General features: G+C 46.8%; 12 protein-coding genes across 12 annotated transcripts; 9 read left to right on the plus strand and 3 right to left on the minus strand.

Annotated features, from left to right (window-relative positions):
- Positions 1-124: 124 nt before the first annotated feature.
- Positions 125-3,094, plus strand: VAC7 (Vac7p; the record flags this gene model as incomplete). The annotated part of the gene is made up of 1 exon (XM_037282231.1): positions 125-3,094. One exon carries the CDS (start codon positions 125-127, stop codon positions 3,092-3,094), a length of 2,970 nt encoding a protein of 989 aa, XP_037138126.1.
- Positions 3,095-3,624: 530 nt separating this feature from the next.
- Positions 3,625-4,941, plus strand: HG536_0B03150 (dual specificity protein phosphatase family protein; the record flags this gene model as incomplete). The annotated part of the gene is made up of 1 exon (XM_037282232.1): positions 3,625-4,941. One exon carries the CDS (start codon positions 3,625-3,627, stop codon positions 4,939-4,941), a length of 1,317 nt encoding a protein of 438 aa, XP_037138127.1.
- A 225-nt stretch (positions 4,942-5,166) lies between these two features.
- Positions 5,167-8,211, plus strand: HOS4 (Hos4p; the record flags this gene model as incomplete). The annotated part of the gene is made up of 1 exon (XM_037282233.1): positions 5,167-8,211. One exon carries the CDS (start codon positions 5,167-5,169, stop codon positions 8,209-8,211), a length of 3,045 nt encoding a protein of 1,014 aa, XP_037138128.1.
- A 545-nt stretch (positions 8,212-8,756) lies between these two features.
- On the plus strand, positions 8,757-9,098 carry HG536_0B03170 (uncharacterized protein; the record flags this gene model as incomplete). The annotated part of the gene is made up of 1 exon (XM_037282234.1): positions 8,757-9,098. One exon carries the CDS (start codon positions 8,757-8,759, stop codon positions 9,096-9,098), a length of 342 nt encoding a protein of 113 aa, XP_037138129.1.
- Positions 9,099-9,507: 409 nt separating this feature from the next.
- HPM1 (protein-histidine N-methyltransferase) lies at positions 9,508-10,608 on the plus strand (the record flags this gene model as incomplete). Its single annotated transcript, XM_037282235.1, has 1 exon — positions 9,508-10,608. One exon carries the CDS (start codon positions 9,508-9,510, stop codon positions 10,606-10,608), a length of 1,101 nt encoding a protein of 366 aa, XP_037138130.1.
- Positions 10,609-10,737: 129 nt separating this feature from the next.
- COG5 (Golgi transport complex subunit COG5) lies at positions 10,738-11,889 on the plus strand (the record flags this gene model as incomplete). Its single annotated transcript, XM_037282236.1, has 1 exon — positions 10,738-11,889. One exon carries the CDS (start codon positions 10,738-10,740, stop codon positions 11,887-11,889), a length of 1,152 nt encoding a protein of 383 aa, XP_037138131.1.
- Positions 11,890-11,924: 35 nt separating this feature from the next.
- On the minus strand, positions 11,925-12,356 carry HG536_0B03200 (uncharacterized protein; the record flags this gene model as incomplete). The annotated part of the gene is made up of 1 exon (XM_037282237.1): positions 11,925-12,356. The coding sequence occupies one exon, from the start codon at positions 12,354-12,356 to the stop codon at positions 11,925-11,927; it is 432 nt and encodes a 143-aa protein (XP_037138132.1).
- A 629-nt stretch (positions 12,357-12,985) lies between these two features.
- SEC24 (COPII subunit SEC24) lies at positions 12,986-15,706 on the minus strand (the record flags this gene model as incomplete). The annotated part of the gene is made up of 1 exon (XM_037282238.1): positions 12,986-15,706. One exon carries the CDS (start codon positions 15,704-15,706, stop codon positions 12,986-12,988), a length of 2,721 nt encoding a protein of 906 aa, XP_037138133.1.
- A 432-nt stretch (positions 15,707-16,138) lies between these two features.
- HG536_0B03220 (putative metalloendopeptidase) lies at positions 16,139-18,295 on the plus strand (the record flags this gene model as incomplete). The annotated part of the gene is made up of 1 exon (XM_037282239.1): positions 16,139-18,295. The coding sequence occupies one exon, from the start codon at positions 16,139-16,141 to the stop codon at positions 18,293-18,295; it is 2,157 nt and encodes a 718-aa protein (XP_037138134.1).
- A 153-nt stretch (positions 18,296-18,448) lies between these two features.
- PFK26 (6-phosphofructo-2-kinase) lies at positions 18,449-20,842 on the minus strand (the record flags this gene model as incomplete). The annotated part of the gene is made up of 1 exon (XM_037282240.1): positions 18,449-20,842. The coding sequence occupies one exon, from the start codon at positions 20,840-20,842 to the stop codon at positions 18,449-18,451; it is 2,394 nt and encodes a 797-aa protein (XP_037138135.1).
- A 1,338-nt stretch (positions 20,843-22,180) lies between these two features.
- Positions 22,181-22,657, plus strand: MOB1 (Mob1p; the record flags this gene model as incomplete). Its single annotated transcript, XM_037282241.1, has 1 exon — positions 22,181-22,657. The coding sequence occupies one exon, from the start codon at positions 22,181-22,183 to the stop codon at positions 22,655-22,657; it is 477 nt and encodes a 158-aa protein (XP_037138136.1).
- A 172-nt stretch (positions 22,658-22,829) lies between these two features.
- Positions 22,830-24,572, plus strand: ALG11 (alpha-1,2-mannosyltransferase ALG11; the record flags this gene model as incomplete). Its single annotated transcript, XM_037282242.1, has 1 exon — positions 22,830-24,572. One exon carries the CDS (start codon positions 22,830-22,832, stop codon positions 24,570-24,572), a length of 1,743 nt encoding a protein of 580 aa, XP_037138137.1.
- Positions 24,573-24,594: the final 22 nt, after the last annotated feature.

The following is a 24,594-nucleotide window of genomic DNA, read 5'->3' on the forward strand; positions in this document are numbered from 1 at the left end:
GCATGAGGATGTCTGGGTTTAGAGGGTGCACGGGTGTTTCGCATGTTAGGGCTTTGGGTCGCAAATTTAGGGCTTGTATGTTGCTTCGGTGCTCGTCACGCGTCACAAGCGTTTGGCGAACGCAATGCAATGGCTAATGACGATGGAGTTAATCGAGAGCAAGTATGGCGAACGAATAAGAAGGGACTGGGATTGTGGTGGTAGTTGTCGAGTGACAGGTAGAGATCGAGATAATCTGAAGTCTTTTGCTGGTATGGTAGAAGATGATAACAAGCTGATAGTCGAGACCGAGACCGTGGAGGCGCCCGTGTCGAGCCTGTTGATTGCCAGCACTGCGGCTGGCAATCCCGCGAACGCTAGCGGGGGAGGTGGTAGTCGTATGGCTTATAAGGAAGTGTCGGAAGTTGGCGTTGCGGTTCCAGGGATCAAGACAGTTGTCGGCAATACGGTGGGATCGAGAAACGATGCGAGTTCATCGTTGAAAAAGGTAGACGGAGCTGCGTCTGGGTCGAATATCAATCTTATCGATCATAATCCGATGTCGCCGCATGTGGGACAGGCGTCGCTGCGCAACAAGAAGAGCTCTTTGTTGATAGACTCGTCGAATGATGACAGGCCGAAGGGTGATGATGAGGTAAAGGGTAGGATGGTGGAGGCGGATTCGAGGATTGGTGCGGGCGGTGGCACGGGATTGAGGAAACATATGGATGAGATCGCTAATGCGAACCGTGACGAGGCGGAAAGTCACCAGGGGCGGCCGGCTGGGGACGGTGAGCTGGGGGCTTCGCGAGCGTTTCAATCGTCAAAGGCAAGTTCCGCGGTTCCAACGCCTTTGATGCTACCGGTGGCTAGTCATTCCATCGCGGGTGTTACGGTGCCGCCGACGTCAATGGTGAGCGCCACGTCGGGCACTCAGGCAAATAGGGCGGCAGAGTCGAAGCCGTTTAACAAGATTATGGAGAGGCCTTCCGTAACCGTTGCGAGCTCGAGGGAGCTGCTTCGGGATGAAGAGCTGCTGAGGAAGAAGGGCGGTAGTAATGCCAGAGAAGATCAGGTTGCCGGGGGGCCGATCAAGCCATCGGCAACGCATGCTGAGGACCATGACATCGACTCGCTGCATAAGCCAACGAAGGCAGATTTTTTCGCTGCCAGATTGGCATCCGCGGTCGGTGAAAATGATATCAGTGATTCTGAAGAGACCTTCATATACGAGTCCGCCGCCAACTCGACAAAGAATGCCATAGGAACACTTGCGGTTGATCAACAAAATGATCACAGTCCACAAGCGCAGCATGGGATTGCCTCCAAGATGAGCGTTCCGGTTTTGAGCAGTAATGCCAAGTTATTGACGCGGTTGAAAAACACAAGGCATACTAGTATGAGTGCTCTTCCAACGGGCATGGGAACCAAGCAACCGGCTAATATCGAAAGCTTCAATAGCAAAACCGAAGCTCCTCCCCATGGTGGCTCTATGGCTCCCCCAACGACCTCGACGCTAAATGCGGAGCAGGACAGCGTACGATCTTCAAATGTACATCGTGCTGGCAAGCCAGCGGATGCTCACTCTATCAGGTCTGTCACATCGGAAACGTGGTCTCCCGATAAAAGATTGAGTCTCACGTCCGTGACAAAAGGAGCCAACGGCCCTGCCAAGCAAGGCCACTCTTCGCGTAAACCGTCGATATCGAACTCGACACTGCGACATGTTTCTTCTTCACAGGCAGGTACTGCGAGGGGCAAATTCGCAGCCAACAATGCATCCAAACCAGAGCCAGAGGGTACTCCGAATGCATGCAACAAGAGAAATCTGCGCACGACAGCTTCAAAGATCTTCGATGCGAACGGCGCTCCCCTGAGGCGATATTCCGGTGTCCCCGACGACATCAACCTGGAGGATTTTATAGAGCAATCAAACGGCCACCTAATGCCCAGTGTCAGTAATCAAAAGGAAGAGAGGCAGAAGGTTAATAGTGAGTCCAATCACCTTACGGACAAAAGATTCAGCCGAGATATGATGGACCAAGATCACAGACGCACCATCCAGGAGGTGGAAGGCGAGGATAACGGCGACGAAGATGACATGCATTCTATGTTTTACTATAACCACCGGGGTGACTTGGAAGCCAGACCACAAATCTCAGACTATGAGGAAGACCCAGAAGCGATGGAGGACGATCATCACGATGACAAGTATTTTAACGTGACGTTCAACACTGGTCTTGGGAACTCGAACAGCAGACAACCGCGGCTTTTTGAATCTGGATTTTCACCAGCGGATATCCATTTCCAGACAAGCCATTTAGGCAATGGCCCCAGCAATGGTCAGGGACAAAATACGAACATCAACGAGCAGACACCATTGAGACACAGAAAACAGTTCTCGAGAGCTCAATTAAGCTATTCTCCGCATAATTTCTATACCAGAAAGTCGTCGTGGGCCAAGATCAAACATTGCGTATATTTCACCTTTGTCGTCATTTCATTGCTAACCACAGGTTTCATCCTAGGGTTCCTGTTGGCCACCAACAAAGAACTGCAAGATTTCAACATAGTGCTCATGGACAATGTGCTGTCCAGTTCCGATGAGTTGCTTTTCGATATAACCGTCAGCGCTTTCAACCCCGGTTTCTTCGCCATAGGCGTACAGGACGTGAACCTCGACATCTTTGCCAAGAGCGCGTACATCTCCAAGAACATACAGGGCTCGAGCGAGCTGAATTCGCCGACAAGGGAGACCATCCTCTTGGGAACAGTCTACACTTTAGAGACCCCGCTGAAATTCGAAGGCGGTTTTATAAGAAGGAACTACGATGTCTCGGTATCTACAGTCAAACTCTTCGACCCTGGATCCAAGCAGGACCTCCCGGATGGCGACGAACGCGAGATGACAACCTCTACGGCCGTGAAACGGTCCAAGGACGATGTCCAAAGGTGGAAACTCCTGATAAAACATGAGTACGAGCTCATAGTAAGGGGAAGCATGCAGTACAGAGTTCCCTTCTTCAGAAATAGCAAGTCTGTGGCGGTGCAAAACAGTGTGGAAGTCCGCCCTGGCAAGGACGATGACGAAGATGGCGACGATGATGAAACCTGACAACGGACATCATTCTATAGCTCTAGCACATTATAGTTCTAGTCTAGCTCTGTGAAACAAAACATGGTTTCGACCTGGTTTCGAACCCACACTACTTCGCCCGGTTGGCTTCGAGAAACCTAATCCTATTCAGCCTTTTTTTAGAATCAGCCAGCCCAGCGAAGCGTAACCTAAAAAAGCCAGACACGTAGATCTTCGGCGAAGAGGCCAACCTATACAGGAAGCATTCCTGTTACGATAGTTTACAGGGCGCAACACCAAGCCATCTGAGGCGATTGAAACGTTCTTTATCCGGAACGGTTAGTATTGCCATTTCACCAGTTTTGTCTGTTTTGTCTTTTTCATGCTTGTTTCATCATCTGAAGCTGAGAGTCAAGTTGAAACACAGAGTCTTCAGCAGAGAAAAATAACTGAATACTTGCTTTAGGATTTGGGAAGGATTAACGAGTTATTGGCTTTACGTTTATATTCTGTGAATCTGATCTTATCTCTCATTTTGCCGTTTGAAAGAGTGTCGGCGTGGCGTTTTAATGGCTCAAGAAGCAGAGGAGACTATGGCAACACCCAGCAGCGGCCTGGACATTCGATCCAAGTCGCCTCGATCGTTGCAGTCTAGGAATACCAAGAACTTATCTTTGAGTATACAGGAAAGCATTACGTCCTCTGTAACAGATTTTCAGGACGCTCAGGGTTGTGTACCAAGTGTTGTTACTAAGCCGATAGCGATAGACCGTGAAATGACGAAGAATGGTACAGCAGATCAGCAATTGCAATCTAGGCGGACTGAGGCATCCATTTATGCCCTTCCTACAGGAGCCAGGTCCGGCTCTACCTCGCCGATTTACAGCCCGAGCGGACTGCGGTCGCCAGATAATGGCGTTGCGCCAGGGGATAAAGTAGGCCGGGCTCACTCTTTGTCTCTGTCGGTCAAGACGAAAGAGCTGGGGTCGAGCTTGCTGCCGGGGGAACGCGTGAAGACCATGTATTCGGTATTCGAGACCTCTACGCCTAAATCGAATCACTTCGGTTCAAAAGATGGAAGATCGTGGCCAACTGGAGTAGATCGGGGCACTAGCGACGTGACTTTGTCATATCCAGAAGCCATAAAGGGGGACGCGTATCCTTCAGGGCCATTAATGGTTATACCGCCAAACGTGTACCTTTACTCGGAGCCAAAGTTAGAGGAGATCCTGGACTTTGACGTAGTCATCAACGTGGCGAAGGAGGTCCCCAATATGAAGCAACTAGTGCCCGGGACAAAATCTATCTCCTACCACCATGTCGAGTGGAGCCACAACAGTAAGATATCGACAGACTTGGACTATCTGACAGATCTCATACACAAGGCTTCCGCGACGAGCAAGAAGGTGCTTATACATTGTCAATGCGGCGTTTCTCGTTCTGCATCCCTGGTAGTGGCATACATCATGAGGTATCACAACCTGGGCTTAAATGATGCATATAACCATGTGAAAGGCATCGCCAAGGATATCAGCCCGAACATGAGCCTGATTTTTCAGCTCATGGAATGGAACGAGCTTCGCAACAAGACACCGAGGCAGCCGGAAGAGGCTGAGACTCGGGATATGTCTACCTCATCGACTTCGCCTACCAATGACCTCACCATCGTTTCGCCAGAGTCGACGCCCAGGACACCTGGAGAATTCTTCAACAAGGTCTCAACAGCGTCCTCTTCGTCTACCGCATCTACAAGCAGCACCATAATCGTTAGCCAGAATCAGTCGAAGCCAGTCGCCCTGTCGCCAGGTCTAGGTAATTATCTGTCGACCGACATATCCGCTCCATCTCCTACAGACAACTTTTGGAGTAGGTTTGATGCTGTCTAGGCCCGCTGAAGCATATCGCATTGAAACTGCTGGTCAGTCACTCACTACAACAATTTATATACTTGTACCTTCATTAAAAATTGTAACTACTATACCTCGGTTTCCACCGCTTGTATCAAGCTTTATCACTTTGGGCTTCGCTTCTAGTATCAATAAGTACAAAAACGAAAGTTTAAAGCACCTTAAATCACATCAAGACTCAGACAGCTGCAGCCATTAGCGACCATGGGAGAGCCTGGTGGTCCTTCTGTGAAGAAGAGATCTTTAAGCAGCTACCTGTCGAATGTAAGCTCAAGAAGAGAAGAACTTGAAAAGTTGAAGAAACAACAGGTGGAAGAGAAGCTAGAGGAAGAGAAGCTAGAGGAAGAGAAGCAAGACGACGAAAACCAAAGGTTACATCTTCAGCAGCCAGAGCAAAATGAGCAAGTTTCAGAACGAGACAGGCAGCATGCTTGTGAAAAGAAGGCCGATGACGTACTTCAGGAAATCGATCAGATTAAGCATCAAGAAGAGCAGGAGATTGATGGTGTATATGACGGCGCTCGAAAACAGAACTCAGAGGATGTGATTGATGTAAAGGCCAATGAACAGGATGCACGAGATCGAGAAACCAAAAACGAGCGCAGTGAGGACCTCCAGACGTCTAATGGACCGCTAGAAATATCGAGGTCTCCACTTGATCTGCAGAAAGATAGTACCAAGTCAAAGTCTCTGACAAGAGAGGATTTACACTCATTGCTCAAAGAACCAGACGGACAGAATGATCCCGAGAGCGAAAGGCGCGGCATGGATTCGGGCCGAGCACCAAAGGTGAGGCACAACGATAGTGATGAAGACATTGAAAGTGACGCTCCCACTGAGCCAGCGTCTCCTCCCAAACCACGGCGAAGACGTCTCATCAGAGGCGACAAATTGCAATCAATGTCTCCCAGCCACTCGACATTCGACAACGAGTCTGACTCTGAGCTGTCCGACATCGATGAGCTCAAAAGCATCCATATATCTAGTAGCATCATTCATGGGGATTCATCTCCACTGAAGAGCACACAGGAAGATCTTCGCCGAAAACGGCTGGCGTCTTCTCCAAGAATTGAAAAAAGGTATTCCGGCTCACCAAGGCAGTTAAAGCCTGATATTTCAACTCCCAGGATCGGAAGACACAAGAAAGGAGTTTACAGAGACGCAGGCGGCAGGACAAAACTCCAAATTTCTTGCGACAAAGGAAATTATGATCAAGCTAGAAAACTTATAAAGGAGGAAAACTACGACGTCAATGACCAGGACAATGCAGGAAACACGGCATTGCATGAGGCAGCTTTGAACGGTCACCTGGATATAGTAAAGCTTCTGACTGAAAGCGGTGCGGATGTCAACATACAGTCTTTCGAGATGTTCAAAGATACGCCACTGATTGATGCCTCGGCTAATGGCCACCTCAACGTGGTAAAATATCTATTAGCCCACGGAGCGGATCCAACAATATGCAATGCCAAGGGATTGACTGCTTTCGAGTCGATTGAAGAGGACTCAGATCTGGATGAGAACGAACAAGAAATTGTCTCAGAAATCAAAAAACACCTAATGTCTGCTGCCAAGAATTGGAAGAGTGAGAAGGCTACACAAAATGCCGCTAAAGAGAAACACGACAAGAACTCAACGCAGCGACTTCAAGCATCTGAGGAGTCGCTGGGCGACTTTGAGTTTTTTTGGACTGACATCACATCGAGGGCTGGAAAGCAGAAATTACTTAAGGCTTCAAAGGAAGGAAAACTGTCATATATCGGTTCCTATTTGGAAAATGGGGGACGTGTCGATCTCAGATCATTTTTCGAAGCAGTGAAGCTGGGCCACGAGGACGTTGCGAGCTTATTCTTAGCTTTTGGAGCTCAAGTCAACGCTGTTTCTAAAGAGGGGACTACTCCATTAATTTCGTCCGTCGGTAGAGGTCATGTTGGCACCGTGAAGCTTCTACTGGAAGCGGGCGCCGATCCAAGGAAGAAGGATAAAAATGGACGCACAGCGTTGTATTACGCTGAGAACAGTCCCATGGGAGTAGTAGATGCAGAGGAAGTATCCTTGATTCGCAAAGCATTGCAGGACAGTGGTGCCACTGCCGAGGAGATGGCGAAAGGAGTGGAAAAGGTCAAAAACTTTAAACAAGAGCAAATTGAAAGCTCAACCAATAGACGAACCTGGAAGAAGGAAGAAAACAATGAGGAAGACGATGAGGATGATGATGAGAACGTAATAAACGTAGGTAGGAAGAGGCGTACAGTATCTCCGGATCGTTCTGAGACGAAGCGGCAAACTCCATCAATTCAGCCAGTGAAGTCAACTCTGGCTGAATCGCCTGAGCACATGGAGACACCAGAGGACGTGTCCGAGACGCCTAGTCTAGAACCTGAAACTATCAAGACACAAGAGGAAACACCGGAAGAGAGGGAGCTGCGTTTGAAAGCTGAGGAAGAGTACATACAACGAAGGCTCCAAAACAAGAGAAGGAAAGAGCAGGAGCTACTCAAGAAACTGGCGCTTGATGAGGAGAAGAGAGAGAAAGAAAGAGCCGAGCAAAAGATAAAAGAAGCCGAAAAGATGGCAGAGGAAGAGCGATTACGACAAATCGAGCTCGATAATCACGAGAAGGAACTCGAAATACTTCGCAGACGCGAGATACGATCGTTCTACCCTCTGGGACTGAGGCTGATCGATTTCAATGACAAAACAGACCAAGATGATTTTCTACCGACGTACTTTGTGAAGCTTGGTGAGGACCAGTCCAAGTACGTTCTAGATCTGCAGCTTTGCGTCATACTGAAAAACCCAGGGTTCATCTCGCAGCTTGCAAACAGCGAGAAGATCCCGGTTGCTATGAGACACAGAAAACAGCTGTGGAACATCCTGAAGACCACATTCCTATATGGCGGACCCAAGAACAGACATCTGCTCAACTGGGAGGCGCTAAATATCCAATCGCGAATGCATTTCGAACTCCAAGAATACAACAAATTCTCCAGCCTACCCATGAACTGGATCAAGACACAGGACATTCCATTCGATGATCCCGACACAAGACGTCGCGTACAACAAGACATGGTTCAAATAGCACTGGCGGACGACAGCGACGACACTGCTACATCAAACGTACCAAGAGGCTCTGCCAAACCATCTCCGCGTCATGCTACGCACTTGCCCGCACTACCAAACAAGTTCCAGAAAAGACACACAGTGTCCCAACTACTGCAAGACTACAACTGCCAATCATTCTGGTGACCAATTCCATCACAAGCATAACCATCCAGCAACTCCAGCTGACCTGGCCGCTGCATTAACCATCATAGAGGCTTCACATAGTTAGCGTTAGTAGGTCGTATATAGCGACATGGCGTTTTCTTGGAGTTTGATTGGCTAACGACAGAAAAATCGACTAATTTCACGGTTGGCCGATAGGCGCGAGGTCTGATGTGCAGCTATATGAAAGTTTTCATATAGAAGGTAGTTTAGATATATTAGATCGATTGTGTTTCTGGTGGAAACTACCAAGCTGAGACTTCTCATTGACAGAGTTCGTTCATATTGTCTTTCATAGTCTAATATCGAAAAAGTATGTGATTCCGTTACTTTGTATTTTGGATATCTTCTCTGTTTGAAGGGAAGCAAAATGGGAAAATTGGGATAATTTACTAACAATTGTGAATTTATTTGCAGTGTTGCGTAATTCAATTTCGAGAGTTGCTCGTATTACTCCAGCTAGATTTGCACAGACTCAAGCCCTCTCAAAAGCGGCCATCGCTGATCTGGAAAACAGATGGGAAGCCATGCCAGCTGCTGAACAGCAAGATATAGTGAGCAAACTATCAGAACGTCAAAAGCTTTCGTGGAGCGAGTTGACCGATACCGAGAAGCAGGCTGCTTGGTACATATCCTATGGTGAATGGGGACCAAGAAGGCCAGTTCACGGCAAAGGTGATGCCAGTTACATCGCCAAGGGAGTTGCTCTTGGTTTGATATTCTCTGTTGGCCTGTTCGCTTTTGCCAGACAATTCGGTGGCGAGGCTCCAAAGACCATGACCAAAGAGTGGCAATTGAAGTCTGACGAATACTTGAAGTCGAAGAACGCTAACCCATGGAACGGTTACTCCCAAGTTCAATCGAAATGATCTCAGGGGTGTTGTGTTTGTTTGACTTTTTTCTACTATTTGTACCACTTTGAGGTATGGGAGGCCAAGACGACGAATTAGAGAAGCATATTTCACTTAGCGAGTTATCAAGTTTACCAAGCGGAATTAAGAGTCTTCAGGATTAGGGAGATTGCAATTACACGGCGGGAGCATGATAAGATCCTAAGCGCAAAGAACAATCATCGATCAATTAATTGATGCTGTTTCTTTCAACTTATTATTATTATTCATAATCCTTTATAATCAGACATATGACAGGACGAGATATCTTATTCTTAGTAGACACAGCTTTAGGCTACTGTTGGTGCCATTACGCAGGCCTTTTCAATAGAAAAATTGACTTGAAGCTCATCGCTTCTCAATTGGGCCGGAATCAACCGCAGAAAGGATGTCATTCTCGTTCGGATTCTCCTCGAAGGACTTCAGTGATGATGAAATTGATAATGACGGTCTGCTTGCTGGTTCAGAAGCCGTTTCTCCAGCTTCTTCAGTCAACCCGTTAGACGATGGCCGTTTGCTTGGAAAGGACGTTGTTCAGCCCCAGTGGCAAAACCTGAAGGCAGTCCTTGACAGTCTGAAAGATGTGAGAGTGTCCTTCGAGCAGTTCCCGACTCCCAGGAACTCCACGGTGCTGTACAGAAGGGAACTGTTCGATGTTAAGCATCAACTCATGAGCGAAGCTGGCGACGGCGACGAGGATAGCGTAGAGTTAGATATTCTGATGGGCGAGACGTCTGAAGACTTAAGGAAAAACGTCTACGAAGGTGGCCTCAAGTCTTGGGAATGCTCTATTGACGTGGTTGATTACCTGAGTGAGCTCAAGAGTGGATTAGAAGATATTGATTGTGTCTTAGAGCTGGGCTGCGGGACGGCTCTACCGACCGAATACATTTACTCGATGTTTCTGCAACTGCAGCCTACGACAGATCTCACATTCATTCTTTCGGATTACAACAGGAGTGTTTTGAGACTCGTTACGATTCCCAACCTTATCATCACTTGGGCAAAAGTTGTTCTAAGCGAAGATCAATACTCCCAGCTGCAAAAATGCAACGACGAAACAATCCCAGTGAGATCCGACGAGCTGCTTCTAACGCAACAGCTTTTGGATGCGTTTTATCACGACATGCAAGCAAGAAAGATAAGGATCAACCTGATGTCGGGCACTTGGGGCCGCTCTTTCACTAATTTACTGGCACCCACACTGAACGCTCACAGCGGCATACTTGCCATTACGTCGGAAACAATCTACCAGCCAGAAAACCTGCCAGTGGTAGCAGAAACACTCCTAGACGTCATACTGGCCAATAAGGGCTCCAAAGTTAAAGCTCTAGTGGCCGCTAAGAACATCTACTTCGGCGTCGGTGGAAGCATGATGGAATTTGAGAAGTACTTGCAGAAAAGAATACAACAAGACTGCCTGCCCATTATATATCACACTCAGAAAGTGGATGCAGGCCTAAAGAGATCGATAATGTTTATAGAATAGTGTACTTATAGTACGTTTTTCAAGCTGGACAATGGATAGCGCATACTGAAAAATATCAAGGGCTTCGACACCAACCATAGGTGTAATAATCGACTTCTGCCTATTCTATGCCTATTAGATCAATTGCCTATGAGTGAGGACCTGGAGGATTTTGAAGTTCTTTTAACCGACGATTTTAGCTCTACACAGTTTTGTAATGATATCTTGGTGACGGTCAATGGACAACCTGGCACCGATGAGCTCGATTTAGGGACTCCACTGAAGAAACTGCGCTATGATTTGAATGAGATCAATTTAATGATCGAAGAGACACTCAAGAATAATCCAACCAATGTAATAGATCAAATGTACAGAGGCAAGGCAGTAAGAAATGTAACCCAGAGAGGCCTGGCTTCAAGCTTAGAGTACCTGGATATTTCATATCAAAGAGTACAGAGAGAAGTGATACAACCTTTTGAGAGGGCACAAAGCTTGCAGAATGTTCTTAGCAAAGTCCATCAGACATCAATCCTCTTGCGTGATGGATTGGTAGTCATGCATCTGACAGGAAGATTGCAGATGATCACTGGGAGACGGAAACCCTGGTCCATTGATACTATGGTCGAATTGGCTGCAGTTTATTCCCAGATCGACGCCAGTTTGAGGGAAAATGCGAATCTGAAGTCACTCAAATTAATCAAGCAATTAGAATCAGACACAATTTTGCCCACTAGAAAAGAGCTTTTAAGCCTGCTGTCTATTGCGCTGACCAACGCTCTGACCGCTGCAGATGAAAATCTGGAGAATCAGGCTGATATATCGAAGCTAGCAGAAGCTCTACACACAATGTCGTCGAGGGAGTTCACCTCTACAGTGCAGAAAGCGGTGCTTTCCTTCGTGGCGAAGAGCATTCAAGTGCTCTCGAAAACATTAAACTCTATAAAAAACTTCCCATTAGCATTTGGTGAAGTCGTGAGGAGGGGAACCATAATTCGCAAGATTGAGCAAGTTTTACAGAACGTGAAGTTCGAAGAAACAAATTTGCTGGCGATTTTTATCTCTAGGTCGACCCCCAAAAGCGTCAAACCAAATCGCCTTTACTGGGAGAAAGTTTCGGATGCCTTCAGGAGGGAATTTGAGGTCTCCTTCAGCCGGGGCGGCCCAGTAGGGAAGCTTTTATCGCGAAATAGCGACATGATAGTCGATACGATAAAGCAAAAAATGACAGATCCGCATAACCATGGCGGCGATCCACAATTGGTCGATCTAATGCTGCAATCCGTGTCGATTGCCCGTTCATAAAAGAGGATCAAATACAAGTTAAAACATCAGCATGGTCACTCAGTTCTGAACCTGGGTAACGTTGGTTCCGGCTTCTTTTTATTCTTCTTACCTCCGCGTTTGTGGAACTTTCTCTTAATCATCTTTTTGATCTCCTTGGCTTTCTCATCACGCTCTTTCTCACGCTGTTGAGCCATCCTTCTGGCCAGTCTTTGCTTCTGTCCAGGTCTGCGCCTCTTTAGCCTCTTGTCTTGCTGCGACGATAGTTCGATTCGATCATTGTGTAGCTGCACGTCAAGAACACGTCCCCTGAACCGAGCCCAGCCTCGGTAGGGTCCTAGAGAAGCGTCTCGCAAGACACTCTCGTAATCTAAGGCACTTTCCGCGTATCTTGATCGCTCCTCCTCCGTAAGACTGGAAAAATAATAGCTTCTCGGTCTCTCCTGCTTTGCAGTCTCATAGATGGGTTCACGGAGAGACACTTTCATAAGTCCTGCCCCATTATTAGCAGGTTGATCTGATTCAAGCTCTGTAGCTTTGGTGCCGTTGTCTTCCACACCAAATGAGAAGAGCGGGAAATCAAATTCGTCAGTCTCTTGACACAAGTCCTGCTCCGCCGGTTTGGTTATCGGTATATCAACTTCTACAAGCTCAACTCCAGCCGGAGTTTCATATGTGCTCGCTTGCGATCGTTCCTCCTTCTCGCTTAACGACTCATCATCATAAAGATCTTTTCGAGACACTCTGAACTATAGGTTAGTAATTGATGGCATTCATTGTATCAGGCTGTTTTCGTATGCATACATTTGATATTGAGGCATAATCGCTTTCTCTACTAGCTCAATGTATTAGTGTTTTAGTTCTCTTGTTGGTGGGTCATCGCATTTTCATGCCTCTACCAAAGTAAAGTGGTAGACTGAGATAACAGGTCTTTCGAAACTAGACCACCAATCTCAGTAGATGGGACGCCCTGTTGAGATACGAGCTATATATACTCGACTAAATATACAGTTTGATAGAGTTTATGCCATGAAATTTCCCCATGTGGTGCGTAGCAGAAAAGGAGCTTGTAGAGTTCGAAACAATTGACCTCTTGATTAACATCTTTCGTCTTGGCTCATTTGCTGATCTTCATCTTCATGTTTTGTAAGAATTCGCGGTAGCTCTCGCTGTTGAGCACCTTATCTTCAACCAGCGCACTCGTGGCCCATAGTCTTAAAGTGGCAACCTCTCTAGCGGAGGCGTGGTTGACTGGTTCACTCAACGATGCGCCTCTTACAATGTATAGAGATTGATAAGTGATCACATCGTCATGTTCTCTGAGCTTGGAAATGATGCTTCTGATTCTTTGGTTAAACTCAGAGTTTTCGATGATTGGTAGTTCCTGTTTCCCGATAGGAACTTCGAATATATCGCCACATCCGAAGACATCTGTGACCAATTCACTAACTGCGTCGCCTCCGATCCAGAGGAAAAGTTCCGTGGTATTATCAATCAGATATAATCCGTATCTTTCGAATAGAGATGCAGAAGCATTTATTGGTTCAGGAAGAACAATGTGGCCGTCTTCGTTAGGGAAACCAGCCTCATCTGGCATATCGTGCAAAGAGTAGACCTTTGGATAAATGGTCTTGATTAGGTAAGGTAGGGGTATGGACTCCAAATTGTTCAAGGCCGCCGCTCTGTGGTCACTGGGAACAATACCGGGCCTAAATGCCATGTGCTTCGTTAGGGAGTGCATTAATAGCGGGAGCATCCGCAGGTTAGCGCATAATCTCAGAGGAGCACCCCCAGCAGTGTTGGAAACGACGATTTCCTTTTTGTAAACAGCCAGAATATCTTGAACAGCCTTGTTTAGCAGCTCTCTAGCATCTTCCAAGCTTGAGCCGAGAGCTTTTTCAACTGCCTTTTGGGTGTAGTATGAGGTCACCGCCAGTTCGTCGGCTGAGGCATACACGTCAACCAACGATTCTGTGGTGGGCAAGCAAACCGTGATCACTCTGATTCTACGCTGACCGGTGTTCAGAGACAATAAGACGGCAATCTGAAAACAACAATAGTCGCCAATAATTGACTCATCCATGGTGACTTCAAAAACGTATGATTGGTCTCTTGGCATAGTCGAGAAAGCACACAGATCCGAGGATCTGTTGAAGAAGTGCCCGTAGAAAGAATTCATCCTTAATCCTGACGTTCCACGAGCTCTCATAACAGTTTCCATGGATATATCCATGCACAAATGCTTTGAAAACTCTTCTGTGAACTTAGTAACATCGGTCAATTTAGCAGCCGAGAAACCTGGGTAGAAATGGGTTTGACCACCGGTGTACCGGCTTAAATTAGACGTCGATGCGACGTCCATGTAATCTTCAGAAGCCAAAAACATGTCAACCGTAATTTGAGATTTGCTGCAGTCAATGGTAAACGTTTTGTAGAAAGAATCCTGACAACTCAACAGCTGCGATGATTCCTTCGATGTATTGACGACACCATTTTCGTTTCTCTTCTGCAATTTGCCGATACCCACGTTTGGCAGAGTAGATGAGACGACAATAATCTTACCGCCAATCGCACTGATCAAGTTGAACGCAGACTTCAGCGCTGGACCCAGAGCAAACTTACTCATGATATTGAACTGGAAAATTTCAGGAATCTGATTTAACAATTTTTCCAAATTGTTCCTGCAGGCATTCAGCGGAACCACCATTGAATTTGGTCTTGGGAAGAAAGGCTCGTCCAAATCGCCGACGTCCATCATTTTGATCTGGTCAGACTCCTCGTCAGGTGGGACGGCGAAGTAGTGGATAGCGTTATCGACACATAGAATGGAAACTCTCGTTCTATCATCGTGGTTTGGTAAGGAGTCCAACACCTCTAACAAGGTTCTTGTAGCAGTGGCCAGCAAGCCGGATTTGATCGCATTCTGCGAGACATCCAAAATGAACGCGTACGTCGAAGGAGGCGGCTGCCTCATTGTGTATTCCTTTGGCGCCAAGTATTCCATGACACCATATTTCACTTCGTTTCTATCATAGCGGTTAGCTGGCACGCCGGACAACGTCTGGTCGAACTGCATCGGAACGTCGTTAGCGAGTCGGCAGAAGTTACATCTCCATCTCCGGCCTTGATCCGTGAACGTGACAAAAGGGTTCATGTATGACCGACAGCGACGGCAACGAACAACCAGCCCGTCTTCGTTCAACGGAGGCGGGTTGATCTCGTCTTGCAAGTGCTGATAAGGCCTAATAACCAGCGCCAATGGCAACTTGGATTTTTTCAACAGCGAGTGCGTCTTGGGCACCGCGTTCAGAGTGCATCTGACGTAATCCGGCGACGCATTTGCCTCCTCAGATGGCACCAAGATCCTTTCGGGAGGCACCATCAACGGCGGCGGGGGCAGTGACAAGTCATTGATCGGTGGTGGCAGCTCAGTGAGCAGATCAACAGGATACAACTGGTTCATAGGCTTACCTCCTCTCAGCGGAACACTCGCAGCTTGTTGCTGGTACTGACCCTGTGGAAACGTCTGACCAGCAGCCGCAGGCTGCTGTTGCTGATAGTAGCTGCTCGGATCAACCACCGGCACGTTGTGCAAATGCACATTGTCCAATGCTGCAGCCGTTTGGTCAATCTGCTGGTGAAGCTGCTGCTGAACAGGGGTAAAAAACTGCTGCTGCGCAGCTGCAACTTGCGGAACTCCATTCTGTGGCTGTACTGGCATACCGGGAGCCCCCACTGCTGGATATCCATCCGGGCTCACCATTGGCTGCTGTCCAAACCCATTTTGAGCGTACTGAACTTGCGCCTGCGGATAAACACGTTTTTTATGGTGAGACATAGCACTTTCAAGCTCGATGACGCCTCTCTAACCGTATCAGCCCTGCCAATTGCGACTTTCTTTGTGTTTAACTAGTAGTGTTAAGAAAATTTCTCCGTGCTTTGCCACCTAGCCCTTTAAAGATTGGGTGAACTTTTCAACAACTGCCATACTTAAGCTGAGACAGCAGTAACGGACGATCAGGACCATGGGACGGCGATTGTAGCTGGCTGGAGATGAGCTGGGGGTGAGCTGCAAGATGCATATCTTGAAAGCCTGTAGTTGACCCGGTATCGGACGTCTTGTGCTTGAAAACCTGACGGCCTCTTGACTGGGAATCGAACAGCGTCGAGCTGCTGCTGAGCTGAGCGTGGTAGAAGCGTCGTGGAGCATTTCTTTATGTATTTTCACGATAAGTTTCCTCCAGTAAGGGGCAATTAAGTAGGCGATGCCATGGCCATGGATCTCGACACTTCTGCGGACATAAAGGAAGACAGGGGCTTGGGAGATTGGTTTCTGGTGCTAGGTGAATCTGGTTCAATGAAACTGACAGGATCTGGAGAGATTGAGCTTTTTAATCTGCACGATAATGACCAGTTTGTGTCTCCGTGCTTGACGGTTCATGGAAAGTGCAAAAGTGGCAGCGGAGCCCGCATGCTGCAAGTGTTGCATCCTCAGTTGCCGCCGGTGACGTATCCTATACACGCCGATGGCTTCAAGGCTACCGTTATTCTGGTTCCCGGCGAGAATCGGTTGACTTTTGTGACGGATACAAAGGTCTCGAGGAGCGTTGGTTGCCTGTATGTTCCGATGCTGCAAGATCCACCGATTCATCTCTGTCTGCTGGTGGCCAGGGACTCGTCTCTCGAGTTTGACTCACCTAGAGCTCAGCGGGAGAAGGAGGGAGGCAACGGGCTGGATCTGGCGGTGAGAAAGTTGAGAGTAGGTGCCAGGCTAATGCAAGCGTACACGAACGAGCAAATGATGCGTGCCGGCTTTGGAAACAGGAGTTTCAGGTTTTTGGAGGAGTTTACGTGGGACACTACGTTCCAGCAGAAAGAGGAGATGAGAAATACAGTCAAGATTCACATACTACGCTCTGACAAGTCAACGAAGGAGATTCGGGACTACAATTTAGCTCAGCAGAACCCGGACGCATCAGACGCTGGCGGGCTTTTTGGTATTGCCATGGAGGCCCTCCAGAAATACGGCGGCCCCTTCACCAAAGGGCCAGAGCCAGTTCAAGCTGCGGTGATGTTCTTAGACACACATTGGGATGGAAAACTCATCACTGCGCATGCTGCTTTGGGCGGTGGGACCGATGAGATAAAATTAGCGATCTTTGGGTCTCACGGTCTGTTTGCCTGGCCTCCTCATATCGAGCAATTGGTCGCTTATTTCACCGACGATACAAGAACCTCGCAAAAAGAGGTTTCCAACGACTGTAATGAATGCGGTACACACTGGGAGACGTTCACCTTGACCTTGGGGGCGTTCATGCATGAAATTGGGCATTCACTGGGCTGTCCCCACGAGGAGAATGGTGTCATGCTGAGAGACTATGTAACACTCAACAGATCTTTCCTCACAAAGGAGGCATTCTCGGTAAGAACAAATTCTTTTGGCTCTCAGGCGCCAATTTTCCCGAAAGAGGAGTGTACTTGGCATCACCTCGATCTGCTGCGATTTCTTTACCATCCGTCGTTTACGCTGCCGCAGGATTACTACGATCCTTCCTTTATGAGACCTGGCAAAATTGATAAATTTACTGAGCCCAAGCCATCTCTCTATCCGCTGGGTGACAACTTATGCCGTATCACCTCAAGGACCGGTATTTACTCGATCGAAATGATCTGTGGAGATTTGTCGAAGGGTTACATCGAATATTTGCCCAGATCGCTAGGCGGTCCTGGACCTGTACGTGATCTAACTCTTTCTTTAGATGATCTAGTCGCTCGCCTGCCTCCAAATGAGCGTGGGACTAGTTTCACGTTGAGAATATTGTCCGTCAACGCACCAGAGATTCAAATCGGTAATTTCCCGAGCTTCTTGAAGCCTAGCTTCATATCAATGGAGAGATATGGACTTCCCCGTAACGTCCAAGGCGTGAAATCACAACTATTAGGCAACGAACATGGCGGCGCAGATAGTGGCGTTGTGGCGTTTGACGTAAGGCATGTCAGTGCCATAAGGGTTTACCATGGCGGGGCATTAGACGGAATACGATTATTCTTGCAGCCAAATATGGGAAGTGTTAATCCGCCGTTGCCACCTAGAAACTACATGGAGAAACTGACGAACTCTTTCAAGGCCACTACTTTGAATGATGAAGCCAAGTCGAGTGTCTTGTTTGGCAGACAAACAAATGATTACACAGATTTTGTACTGGAAAAAGATGAGATCGTTACTGGCCTGAATGTTAGATGCGGTGGATGGATTGATGCTGTTCAAATTGCAACAAACCACGGCCGGATAACTAAGATGCTTGGAAATGCGACAGGCGGTGGTATTGTAGAACTGAGGCCACCGGAAGGTCAGTACATCTTAGGGTTATACGGAAGGATAGGGCAGTGGGTAGACGCCATGGGTATAATCTACGGCAATCTGTAAGATTTTAAGAGTACAGCGAACCTTGACAAAAATCTATAAATGTATGCTGCCGCTAAATGCGACCCTATCTATGCTTAATGAGTAAGGTTTTAAAAATCAAGCAGCATGGCAATCATTTGACATGGTTGTTTCTCTTCCAAAGGATCATAATCATTATTTGTTTTTGTTTTCTCTTTCATTATCATCAACTGCCTTAATCTTGTTAGGCGAACGTGTTTTCAAATTTATCAACCTTTCGTTCAATTTATCAATCTGTAGCGTTTGTCTAGGAGAGGTTGCGGGTCTTAGACTCTCTATAGAGTTTGCTAATAGGGAGGATTTGACGCAACTTTGCAGAGCTGTTGGCTGGCGACGGTTAACTGAGATGGAAGTTCCACCTCCGTCAATTAAATTCGATGGGTTCGGTAGATTATGTGCAAACGGTACCGCTGGCGCTGAAGTCGGGTGTATAGCTTCATTCTGTGAGGAGGAACATGTTATCCTTTTGTCTCCGGTTTCCCTGGTTAGAGTTGATGATCCGGTTGATCCATTTTTTTTGGCACGGATATCTGATGAGGAATTATTCGCGCTTGCTGGAGCCGTTGGGACAAGTGAATAACGTCTTTCTTTATAGACCAGTTCGTTCTCTTTAACCATCGTAGTATTCATTTCTGACTCAGGAACCTTGAAAAAGTTACCAGTCTCTTCGTTGAACTCCCATAGGGCCCATGTGATACCATAGGGCTTCAATTCCAAGCAATAAATACAGTGCAATGGCACATCCACATTGGCTATGATATCTTTACTGAGATTCATGAAATAACCCAGTAAAATTCGAGCCACAACTCTGTGGGTAATGATTAAAAGGTTGTCCTCAATCCTTTCGATCTCCGCAATGACAGGTCTCAAACGATTTGTGACATCCATGTACGACTCACCTCCTATCCCCGGGTATCTATAACGAAGCTTATCCTTTCTTCTCTCTTCGAACTCTTCTGGAAAATCTTGTTGAATTTCAGGATAGGTCATACCCTCAAAGTCTCCGGCACTCAACTCGTCCAGCATCCTCATTTGTTTCACTGGATAATCTTCTTCATTAAAATATTTCGCTGTTTCAATGGATCTTTGACGCATACTTGTCCACACAAAGAATTCGTTGCATTGTTTTTCATCATCACAATCTGACTTTCTCTTCTTCTCCATCTCATTATTGTAAAAAAGTGCTCTTTGATAATCAATAAAATTGGTTAGAGCCCGCGCATAGCGCTCACCGCGCGGCGTCAGGTGCGAATCACCACCGAGACGCCCATCCACGTTGTCCTCACTCTCACCATTCCTGGTGATCCAAATCTGCCGCTCGGTTAAGTTAAAGTTCAACAGGTAGTAAACGGTTTGAGATGCTAAAAATCCCTGAATATTGTATGCGATGACTTTCTTACCAACATCAATCATTTTGATGAATTGAAAGTTCTCGGAATCTTCAATAGGTTGATAGGCCTTCATGTAATTTGCAAGGCGTTCTTTGAAGTCTTTTAGCGATGATTCCGGATCCTTGCCCTTATAATCCGGCCCAAAAAGCTTGAGTTGGATATTTCTCTCGACAACAGCCCTGTTAGAACAAACAGATTCTAGGAACAGAACTTTCAAATGTGGATTTCTTTCATGAATTTTATCGTAAACATGCTTTCTCCTTTCCTTCGTGGTATTGGTAGCATCAAAGATACCTACAGAACCGGGCCCTTCCAATAAATAATCAAGTAATTGGTCTAAAGTATCCATCGCCCATTTGTCTCGAAGTTTGGAAAATTCATTATTCCCGGGGTCAAAAAATTTAGAGTCCTGATCACTTATATTATGTTCTTTGGCAAACTGTCTTCTCGTATTTCCCACGTTGAAAACTTTACAGTAATACATGGAAAAGTTCAAATATCTTGAAAGCTTGTTTGTAATAAAAGACTTTCCCGTGGCAGGCAGCCCAACCATAACGATCACCAGTTTAGAGCCTGGATCCTCTTTAGATATTGTGCCATCTGGCGAAGATTTCGACTTTGTCAAACCGGGCACATCGATCGTGGTAGGCCGTCTCGATGGGTGCGGAAACCTCGAAGGAGATAATGCGCCCGTAGCTAGCGGAGGTGAAAGAGACAGATTAGCCTGGCGAGTCTCTGTGCTCTCAGCTTCCTGTCTTGGTATTTGATTGAGCGCCTGATTCATCTGAACCAAATTGGTTGTGCTGGTTTCTGGTGACGTCAACGGCGTATTGTCCGTGGAGCTTGCGGGCGAGTTCCAAGTACTCGTTACCGGCGTGTCGCTCAAAGGCCTCTTTTGAAAGGACGGAAGGCCGTCTAACTTGTCCTGCTTGTCTTCGCCCTCACTCTCTCCGTCCTGTGCATTATCTTCGCTTTCGTCATCAATCATAATTCGTACATGTTTGCCCCGACTACCATGGTCCTCATGCTCTTCACTTTCACACGCGTCTGGTTTTACATCCCGTGGCTCAGTTGGTTCCACTTCCGAATCCGAAGGAGAAGGTGCAGTGCTTTCAAAGTATTGCACACTCTTGAACATCACTCCACGCTGTCCTTATTGATTCTCGACAGCTGATCAGCGATCCCTGGCAGAAACGTTGCTTCAACTTGCTTACAGTTGGTGCTCCCACTCTTTATAATGCATTTGTTTTGAAATCCTCAACCGTTTATATGATTCCCCTCCCTTAGGCACTCAGTTTTGGCCAAGCTCAAAAATCTGCACCCATCCACCTCCATCAAACCTACCCCTACACCACGTGACTGGCAGACACCTCATCCTGGCAACCTGAAGGATGTTTAGTATCCCACCGTCGCGTAGCGGTACCCATAAATGGCCGACAGGCCTCAAAGACCTTGTCTGTGGCCAACACCAGTATCGCCATTCTGTTGGACATCCTTGCTTTCACGTGACTTTAACCAGTTAGCCGCCGAGCTCAAAGACTCCGCCAGACAGACTGGCTAGCGAGATTACCAGCGGCTGTTTCCGTCATTTCCTAGCAGATCACGGCATCAAAAGCTGACGAAGATTGAGCAGCCTCTTTCGCGCCAAAGTCGCGTAGGCGGCAAAAACACAGATGCCGTTCGCTCCTGACGTGTTTACATCTGCCTGGAGCAAGTACCATCCCAGTAAGATACCAACGCAACCGAACTCTATCTGCTTTTCAGTTGGCTTTGTGGTTTAAAAGTGGTTGGACCGTTAGATCTTTTGAATTTCGGTACCTTTTATATAGTCTGGAGTCACATGACTTATTTCTGTATAAGGCCTAGGAGTAAACAGTAAGCAGATCAAGGTGAGACAGAAGAAGGTATTTGAGTAGAGTGGAAGAAAGGATATACTAGATTCGATCGAGGGATATTTAGCGGAACTGCATGTCGTTCTTGCAAAACTTGTATGTTGTCTTTCAAACGTAGCCAGTCAGCTGTTTTCGCATACTAACGAAAGGTTTCTTACCTATATTTCAGTCATTTGAGTCCCGGTCAGACTATTCGATCCACCAGAGGGTTCAGATGGAACACCGATGCCAACAAGGATGGTGACAGTACAAGATCTTCGCCTAAGAGAAGCAGAGATGATCGTAGCGGGCTGCTTGCCACGCAGCCAAACCCTCAAAATTTAGACAGCCAGCTGTGGGCCACGCCAACAAGAAGTGGTAACACGTTGCCTGAGCTACAGCAACGTCAGACTCAGCAGGACGCCAATCTCGTAACGGACTTTAACTACACCCCGTCGCATCAGAAGCAATTCCTTCAGCCGACCGCAGGGACAGCAGTAAGCTCGCATCAAGACCTGAAGCAGATCGTGGAGATTACTTTGGGATCTGAGGGTGTTCTCAACCAAGCTGTGAAGCTGCCAAAGGGTGAAGACGAGAACGAATGGATGGCAGTGCACTGCGTCGATTTTTACAACCAGATAAACATGCTTTATGGCACTGTCACCGAGTTTTGTTCCCCTCAAAGTTGTCCCAGGATGATTGCCACCAACGAATACGAGTATCTTTGGAGCTTTCACAAGGGCGAATCTCCAGTGGCGGTGTCCGCTCCCAAATACGTTGAATGCCTAATGAAATGGTGCCAGGATCAATTTGACGATGAGACCATATTCCCGGCGAAGACTTCTGGCCAGTTTCCAACAAAGTTTATTCAGAGATTCGTCATTCCGATGCTGCGGAGGTTATTCCGAGTTTACGCCCACATTTACTGCCATCATTTCAACGAAGTGCTCGAGCTCAACTTACAGACTGTCCTGAACACCAGTTTCAGACATTTCTGTCTGTTTTCTCAAGAGTTTGAGTTGCTAAGGCCCGCCGATTTCGGTCCTCTTCTTGAGCTGGTCATGGAACTACGAGATAGGTGATCAGCCACGAGCTTCCAAGCGAGCCTACTGCTTTTATACAGTATTAGAGAATCGCTGTGTATATTATTTATGGTCGGCATACTTCATCTGTATGAACCTACGGGGTCGCTTTCGCTTTCAGCGGAGCAGATAATAGGTAAAGTAAAGACCTTACTAACAACACAGAGATCAAATGGCGGCAGTTATGTTCAGTGATTGGGCTATTGCCAGACTGATCACCATTGGAATATGCTCTTTTGTCTTTTTGAAGGGCCTCCTTCGAACGGCACCTTACTTTACCATGAAGCCACCAGCAAAATATAGAGTTCGAATTAACAATGCTATCAAGAAGATAGAAAAGGACCCGGGCAAGAATGTCAAACTGGATTTTGGTTGGAAGCACGGTTCAGTAAGGCGACAAATGATACTTGCGAGCGCCAGACCTTGCGAGTATTCCAATGGTATCTCCTCTTCGAATTCAATCTCAATTGGTCAATCAGATAAATTACACAGAGAAGAATTTGTGAACAAATTGGTACCAGAACTGAGACGGAACAAAAGGGTCCTCTATGGGTTCTTCCATCCATATTGCAATGCTGGCGGTGGCGGTGAAAAGGTGCTCTGGAAGGCCGTAGAATCCACCTTGTCAAAAAGCAGTGGCAATGTGGCCCTCATTTACACCGGCGATATCTTTGCTACACAGGAACAAATCCTGAATAGTGTCTCGCAACGCTTCGATTATGAACTGGATCGAGACAGAGTTGTCTTTATTTACTTGAAGAATCGAAGGCTAGTTGATAGCAAGACGTGGCCTCGGTTTACTCTGCTAGGGCAGGCCATTGGCTCTATTTTCCTCACACTTGAGGCACTTTACAAGTGTCCTCCAGATGTTTGGTGCGATACCATGGGTTATCCTTTTGGATATCCGTTTGTTCATTACTTCTCTCATATTCCGATCGTTACTTACACACATTATCCTGTGATTTCCTCAGACATGTTACAGAAGCTACAAAACATGGAAAATGCGCGGTCTTTAAGAATAACTGTCAAATATTGGTACTGGAAAGCCTTCATGCTATGGTATAAGTATGTTGGCTCTTTCGTAAGCATTGCGACTACCAATTCCACTTGGACGGACAATCATATGAAGAGGATTTGGAATGGTTTGAATTCAAAGATACTGTATCCGCCCTGCTCCACCGAGAAATTGGTTACGAAGTCGGCAAAATCAAAGCGAAAGAACCAAGCGGTTGTTGTGGCACAGTTTAGGCCTGAGAAGAGGCACAAATTGATCTTGAAAGCCTTTGCTCACTTTCTCGAGTCTCTTGATGACATTTCTCTAGCTCCCAAATTGATCATGATCGGGTCAACTAGATCGGAAGCTGATAAAGACCATGTGAGTTATTTGCGTGACTGGTCAAGGAACTCTCTTCAGGTTCCAGAAATTTTACTAGAATTCCGTACTGATTGTCCTTACGAGGAAATCAAGTCGGTTTTACGTGAGTCAACGTATGGTATCAATGCTATGTGGAACGAGCATTTTGGTATCGCAGTAGTCGAATATGCGGCATCAGGGCTAATACCATTGGTTCATGCCTCTGCTGGGCCGCTTCTAGATATTGTTGTTCCTTGGGACAGTTCAGAGAGGAAACAAGCAGAGGAAAATACCACAGAAACTAGAACTGGTTTTTTCTTCAAAGACAAAAGTGATCCTGATTATAATGAAACGCAGGACCGTGGGAAATACCCTACTCTGGAAGAACTTTTCATAACAGTTGTGAACTTAACAGATGAAGAGAAGCATGCGATCTCTGATCGTGGTAGAGAATGTGTTCTTGTTAAGTTTTCAGACCTTAAATTTCACCAAGGTTGGGACGGAGTATTGGACGAGGTACAGAGGGACTTCTTAAGTCAAATTAATAAAAGAGAATACTAGTTTTACACAACCATAAAGAAAT

The sequence above is a fragment of the Torulaspora globosa genome, chromosome 2 (genome assembly GCF_014133895.1).
Source record: "Torulaspora globosa chromosome 2, complete sequence".
Classification (NCBI taxonomy): domain Eukaryota; kingdom Fungi; phylum Ascomycota; class Saccharomycetes; order Saccharomycetales; family Saccharomycetaceae; genus Torulaspora; species Torulaspora globosa.